This window comes from Leptodactylus fuscus, chromosome 3 (genome assembly GCF_031893055.1).
Source record: "Leptodactylus fuscus isolate aLepFus1 chromosome 3, aLepFus1.hap2, whole genome shotgun sequence".
NCBI classification, from domain to species: Eukaryota; Metazoa; Chordata; class Amphibia; order Anura; family Leptodactylidae; genus Leptodactylus; species Leptodactylus fuscus.
The window spans coordinates 50135428-50142543 of record NC_134267.1 but is presented as its reverse complement, the minus strand read 5'-3'; the positions used below and the strand labels follow the sequence as shown (position 1 = coordinate 50142543).

The 7116-nt window shown below is 43.9% G+C and overlaps 1 protein-coding gene across 1 annotated transcript; it reads right to left on the bottom strand.

Annotated features, from left to right (window-relative positions):
* Positions 1-810: 810 nt before the first annotated feature.
* On the bottom strand, positions 811-3234 carry GPR75 (G protein-coupled receptor 75). The gene is made up of 2 exons (XM_075267570.1): positions 3123-3234; positions 811-2814 (listed from the first exon to the last, which is right to left on the bottom strand). Exon 2 carries the CDS (start codon positions 2559-2561, stop codon positions 948-950), a length of 1614 nt encoding a protein of 537 aa, XP_075123671.1. The 5' UTR covers positions 2562-2814; positions 3123-3234; the 3' UTR covers positions 811-947.
* Between the last annotated feature and the right edge of the window lie 3882 nt (positions 3235-7116).

Here is a 7116-nt window from a genome sequence, read left to right as displayed (position 1 = left end):
CATTCTAGGTCTATGCAAGGGATTTGGGGCTCTGGATCCGTCTCCAGGCTAGGCTGCAGGAGGAGTTTTATGTAGTACTATCTTAAGTGAATTGAAATGTCCTATAGGTATAACACACCATGCTATGTGCTGTATGTTTTATATTCAACGCTCAGCTGTCTGCTTCCTGCTCCATTCTCTGTGTATCAGCTGCCGATAACACCTGATCAGTGGGGGTGCTGAGATGAGCGTTGAACCCCTTCTAATCTGATATATATAACCTATCCTTACCACGGGTCATGAAGATTTTTAGCCTTGAAACCCCCTTTAACCACATATCTCAGTCCCATGTAAATGGATGATTATTTTGCAGCACTACTGAATATTTTCATAAGACTACTGCTAATCCTTGAAGTCACTATCATCTTCTTAAAAAATTAAACCTAAATATTTGCTCACAACGAAACGACCTACATACAATCTAAAAATATTTCATATAAAAAACATCTCTATCGCCATTCTATGCATCAAACAACGGAAATCATTTTCTGAACCAATTTACCTTATAATTTGACCCATCCAAAAAAAAAAAAAAAAAAAAAAGGATGATGTCCTTACAACCCAATAATGGCGAACATCCAGGGTTTGGCATATGAACTGACTGTACAGCATATCCTAGATAGCAAAGACTAACATTGCATTCTCACGCAGCGCTCCAATCACAGACTTACAAAATTGAGGGGCGGTGAACTAGTACAATACCCAAATGCAAGCTCGCTTACAATAAAAAAAAAAAAGTAGTTCTTGTTATTGTGAAGTGTTACACTGTTTAATAAAGTTATATGAAAAATATCTTTTCGTACATGAGTTCTAATACTTATGAAACTGTAAATTGTAAACCTATACTTTTATGGCAAGTTTAATAACAAGTTAGAAATGCTTACAAGATGCATATTACAGTCTCACTGTCAGACAGATGGCACAGGGATCTGCTTGGCAGACGTGGTCTCACACTCTTGCATTAAGTCATTAGTGGTATGATAATGCATGGCAATATACGATTTGGCAAATCCGAACGTGGAGTTGACTGGTTGCAGGCTGTTGGGGGTACTTATTTCTTGGGAGGGGCTGCTGTTATAGATGCTATAGTAGGGTTCAATGCGAGTATTAATGGGGGTTGAACTGCTTTGGGCATAGTGCTGGTGCCCCCCGGATCCTTTAGGGCTCAGGATGCTATCTTTTGAATGGCTTGGGCCGCAGGCTTGGTCAACAAACTTTTTTTGGGGTTTTGGAGACAACATATAAGCAGAATTGGTTTCGTGGTGAGAGGACTTGTTTCTGTTCACTTCCAGGCTGCCTTTGCCCATTGCACGCAGCCTTGTTTTTTGTTTGCAGCATAGAAACCCAAGGGCGACATATTGGATGCACCACAGCACTCTCCTCCTCAAGCCGGCGCTGTTACGAGAGTAGATAAATGGGTTCAATCCAGACTTCAAAAATATCAGTGTGAACCCACAAAGCTCAAACTGGTAGAGGATAAAGCTGCTGCTGTTAGTCAACACGTCCTGGACCAAAGAAATGCCTAGAGGTAGGCAGCAGATCAGCACGGATAATACAATGACCACACAAGTCACCACAGCTTTGGAGTCCTTTGCGGTGGACAGGTTGACGGCCGACACCAGCTGCAGTCTGCTGGCTGGCACTGGCATTTGGCTCAGTTTTTTTGTGTAGGCGTGAGTCTGGACATGCTGGAGTTTGTTGTAGTTCTGGTTCCTATACAATGCTGGGACGGCACATTGCACCCCATCCACTCCGGGGGCAATAAAGGGTTGTGGCCTGGTGGTGTCAACAGTGATGATAGGACACTTCCTCACCTGGGCATTCTTTCTCAATGCTTGGGCAATCATGATGTAAGAGGCTGACACCACGGCTACACAGAAGGTGAAATCTATCACATACAAATACAGGATAATTTTCCCCTCTCCACTGATCAAGCTGTACATAGGTAGGCAGATCCGAGATTTTCGTGTCCTCAGTGTAGCCAATGTGGCAAGGGTAAAGCTTGTGGTCCACAAGAGAACCGTGAGCATTAAAGTGCAGGGGAAAGAAGCCGTCCGGTTGGGCTGCTGCCCTAGAACCATCCGCAGCCGATGAAGAGCAATGACAGCCACTGTTTTTAGAGACATAATAATAAATCCAGAACTTGTAAGATGAAAAGTGAAGCAAAACGCGTCGGGTACATTACTGCCGGTGTCAAAAAACAAGACAAAAGCAAACATTGGAGCAGAGATGCAACAAATAAAGAGGTCACAGAAGGACAGGTTCAGGATCATGAAGTCAAAGTTTGTCCTAAACTTTCTAAAGGCAGGATCGAAAAAGGACAAAAACACTACTAAGTTCCCATAGGATCCCAGGCAGAAGATAATGACCAGCAGGAAAGTGCAGGTGACCAGCGTGGCAGTATGGATGATCTGCTGGATGTCCCTCAACGTCCCATTGCCGACGTGAGACACTGAGGTGCTGTTCACATAATCGTATCGAGTCTGATCCGCAAAATCTGTCATTCTGTCTGATAAATTCATTGTTAATACTGATCCAGGCGGCCGAGGGTGCTGCTTTAGGCCAGGAGAAGGAAGTCCATGAAGGAGGCAGCAGTCTTCAAGGAGCCTTATTGCAGGCCAAGACGGATCCCAATCTGTAGACGCCTGCCAGGCACCAGCAGAAATAGGATGCAGAGAGCCATAGCAGATGTCTAGTGGATGGCACCCCAGGCGGGCACAGGAAGGGCTCTAGGAGCTGCTGCTGATTGCTGGAGGAGCTGGATCTTCATGTCACCTACAACACACACAAGACTCCATTTTACCACAACATCACAACAAGCCTCTGCATCAGCACCAAGCTGTGGCCTCTCTGCAGCAGCAGCCTCAGCCTGCCCTGCATCTCCAGCCCCCTCCTCCCCCAATGTCACCATCACCAGGGCAGCTCTGACAGATGCCAGCCTCAATCTATTGGCAGGGCCCATCTGCAGGATCGCACCAGCTGCCAAATAGCTGCACTGATACCTGGTGGGATGAGGCTGTGTCGGGATGCTGACATGACACGGCTCTCTATGGGCAGTCACATCACGCGGGCACTAGTCATACCTTGCAGCAGTGCCGTTCACCGTGGCTGGCGGACAGGTGCACCGATGTACCGGGAGATCCGAGGACCGTACACAACATTGCCCGCTGCATCCAGCGCAGCCCCGCTCACAACCAATTGCCAATGTGAGAGCATCCAGCCAATAGCCGGCCGCGTCTTATCAGCATCCAGCTCTGCGGGAGATGAGACGAGGGCGCTGATTGGAGGCTGAGCCGCTGCTTTTAGCTGTTTGCATAGGGATGATGATGATTTAAGGAGGTGTAGTGAGAGACAATGGCCTTGGCAGCAAAGGGCTCACACCCCTGCTATACCACCACCTGGGGTGCCCCTTTATGTTGTTAGACAGCCACAGGTCTGCAGTCTTGTACATGAATGGATCATCTCAATAATGGACTTTACCATTAAATCCAGTTTGCCACAATAGCCCATTGTATCTTCCTGTTGTGATGTCACAATTAACCATTGTGATGTTGAAATAGACCTTTGTGATGTCACAGATAACCATTGTGATGTCACACTGCACCTTTGTATTGTCACAAAATCCCATTATGATGTCACAGTACCCCTTTGTGACCACAATGTGATGTCACAAATAACTACTGTGATGTAACAAAGCACCATAGTAATGTCACAACCTTTTTGCTGTCACAAAGTCCCATTGTGATCTGCCTGAGGAAGGAGTTGTTCTCCGAAACACATCGCACGTTTTCATACATTTTTTAAAACACAATTTCCACTTTAGCTTCGCCCCCGGCAGCCATTTGGTGACCAATCACAGTTTGCATCAGATGGAGCAGCAGTAGTATAGATTGACGTCAATGTCCCCAGACATTTGAGAAGTTGTGCCCGCACCACTAACGCCAGGTTCACACTCGTGTTCAGGTCTCCATGGGGAACCGAAAGACAGAGACCGTGTCTGCTTAAAAAGCAGTTACATACGGAAACCCACAGACTCCATAGGCCATAATGGGGTCCACGGGAGTTCAGCCGGTTTTAAACTTGTGCAGAGAAGAGTTCTCCGCAGGATTTTATCTCAATCCTTGTTTCATTTATTTCTCCTTTCTGATGTCACAATTAACCATTCTGATGTCATAATTAACCTTTGTGATATCAGAATGCCCTATTGTGATGTCACAGCTAACTGTGGCAATCAGGGTCGTAGCTAGGGAATCAGCAGAAGGGGGCAAGCATGTCAAAGTGGGGCCCCAATGCAGGTATACCTATATTATCACTAGACAGTGACCATATAGTTAATAGTGATTTAGATGAATACGGTAGAACAGAAGCATTTAGTGACTTACAGGTGACGTCTCTGGCTAATCGTTCACATTTCTTGTCTCTTCTATCCGTACCGCCATGACCACTTCGACCAGTTGTCACCTGTCTTTGTAATATTTGCTGCACACGTATCTTTGGCTCCTCACTTTTCCAGGCACCTGATCCACATTTTCCTCACCTATATAAAGTCTATATCCTGCTGCTATCCGAATCATAAAATATATACTATAACCCTGCCCCCCAGAATGGATATTACCCCTGAGTGCATATTTAAATTATTAATGACCTTATGTACCCTTTTCACTAGTGCCATTTATTAATAATGTGCCACCTACCTATGAAGGGGCTGTGTGAAGGGGACGGTGGTGGTTGTACAAGCGCCATGACCCCTTCTCTGTTTATATTGCCTATTTCACAGTGGCCATGTGATGTAACCACAGCCTTGTCCTATACACCTCTACACATTGTACAGTAAATAATCAGCAGTTGTCTCCTTCAAACAGGTGTCAGACCCCCAATGATCTCTTATTGATGGATAATCTACCCTAATAATCTATCATTAAAAATTACATGGAAAGCCCCTGTAATACTGCCCAATTACCCCCTTATTTTATGCCCCCTGAAATAAATAACACCCTCCTAATGACCCTTAATATAAATTATCCCCCTTATGTTCCTAATGGTACAAATGACACCTTATATAAATAATGCCCTTTATATTTATAATGTCCCCTTACATTAAATGATCCCCTTAAATTCATAAAGCCCCTCAATGACTGCCTATATAAACGATCCGCTTATTTTTATAATGCCCCCTAATGACCACTTATATAAATGATCTTATACTCGTATGCCCCTAACTAGAGATGAGCGAGTAGTACTCGATTGAGTAGGTATTCGATCGAATGCTACGGTATTTTAAATACTTGTACTCGATTGAGTACCACTCGCTATTCGAATGGAAAAATTAGATGCAGAACCAGCGTTGATTGGCCGAATGCTATACAGTCGGCCAATCAACGCTGGTTCTTCTCCTACCTTTAGAAGTCTTCTCCGCGCAGCGTTCCTGCGGCGTCTTCTGGCTCTGAATTCTCTCTGCCAGGCATCGGGCCTGGGCAGAGCCGACTGCGCATGCCCGTGCTACAAGAAAATGGCCGCTTTGACTGTAAGTGGCCACTTTCTTGTAGTGCGGGCATGCGCAGTTGGCTCTGCCCAGGCCCGATGCCTGGCAGAGAGAATTCAGAGCTGGAAGATGCCGCTGGGACGCTGCACGGAGAACACTTCTCGGAGAATCCAGCCCAACCCTCACTCGTGGACTTGGTAAGTTCAATTTGATCGAATGTTGCCTACCCCTGAAACGAGCATTTTTCCCCCATAGATTATAATAGGATTTGATATTCGATTCGAGTAGTCGAATATTGAGGGGCTACTCGAAACGAATATCGAATATCGAGTATTTAACTACTCGCTCATCTCTACCCCTAACGTTTCTTTTGATGCCACATGTAATAAGGCCCCCAACTGCCATAAAAAATGTAAAAATAAAAGTTATACCTGTCTGCATGCAGTCACCTCTGCCACTATCTCTCCTCTTCTTCTTAAGAGGGCTCCATAAACACAGCCTGGACGTTTGCATCCGGTACAGGAGGTATAATGCTGTGACATCTTGTCTAGGATCATGCCTTATAAGCCAGCAGGGCGGAAATGGCTTGGGGCTTACAGAGTGAAAAATCAGGAACCCAACAACTGTACCCAACTGTTTTACAATACATTTGAACTGTACTGGTGACTTTTAGACACTGATATAATTGAAAATACTCCTTGTTTTTATGAGGCATTTTGATGCTACAATTAGACATTGTGATATCACAATGCCCTACAGCAATGTTACAATTAACCAGTGTCATGTCATAGTTCCCTATTATGATATTGCAAAGCCCCACTGTAATGTCACAGTTAATTTATGTTGTGTCACATTACCCCATTATGATATCACAATACCCCACTGTGATGTGAGAATACCTCATTGTGAAACACCATTGAAATGGAAGTGCTTCTTCAAGAATAATTAACAATACAATAAACTTACCATTAACAAATTGACAAGGAAGAAAATTAACCATTGGGATGTCACAGTGCCCTATTACATGGGTCCTCAACCCTTTGTTCACTGGGAGCTAGGTTCATCTTTGGTGATCAGAGCCACATTAAATTAAAAAAAAATATTGGAGAAATAAATTATTAAATCTCAAAAACATTTGCAGATTTACTACATATATATTATACTAGTTCTATTATTCCATAACTATCTAATTGTTAAGGTTTGGTTCGGATACGTATTGCCTGCATTGAAAGTCATGGCATGGCACCATAACTTGCTGGGGTTGCGCGACACATGCTAGTCCTGAGCTATTGGTTAGGGACTAGTATCCTAGACGAAGAGTATGCTGTAGAGATTGGGACCTTGAGACAGGTAGGAAGAACCTGGGCAAGACTCCTTCATTCATTGGAAACCATGTCATATTTGACACTAATTTCTGTCCCCATTTACATACTACAGAATATTTTCACATGGATTTTTGGCTGTAGCATAAAAAAAAATCTATGGGTATAAATATCATGTTACTTATATTCTGCATATCAGTGCATTCATAGTGAAATCAAATGTATAAAGTTCTTGTTATGTTTTAATCCAAATTAAAATCCAAAAGTTTGAAA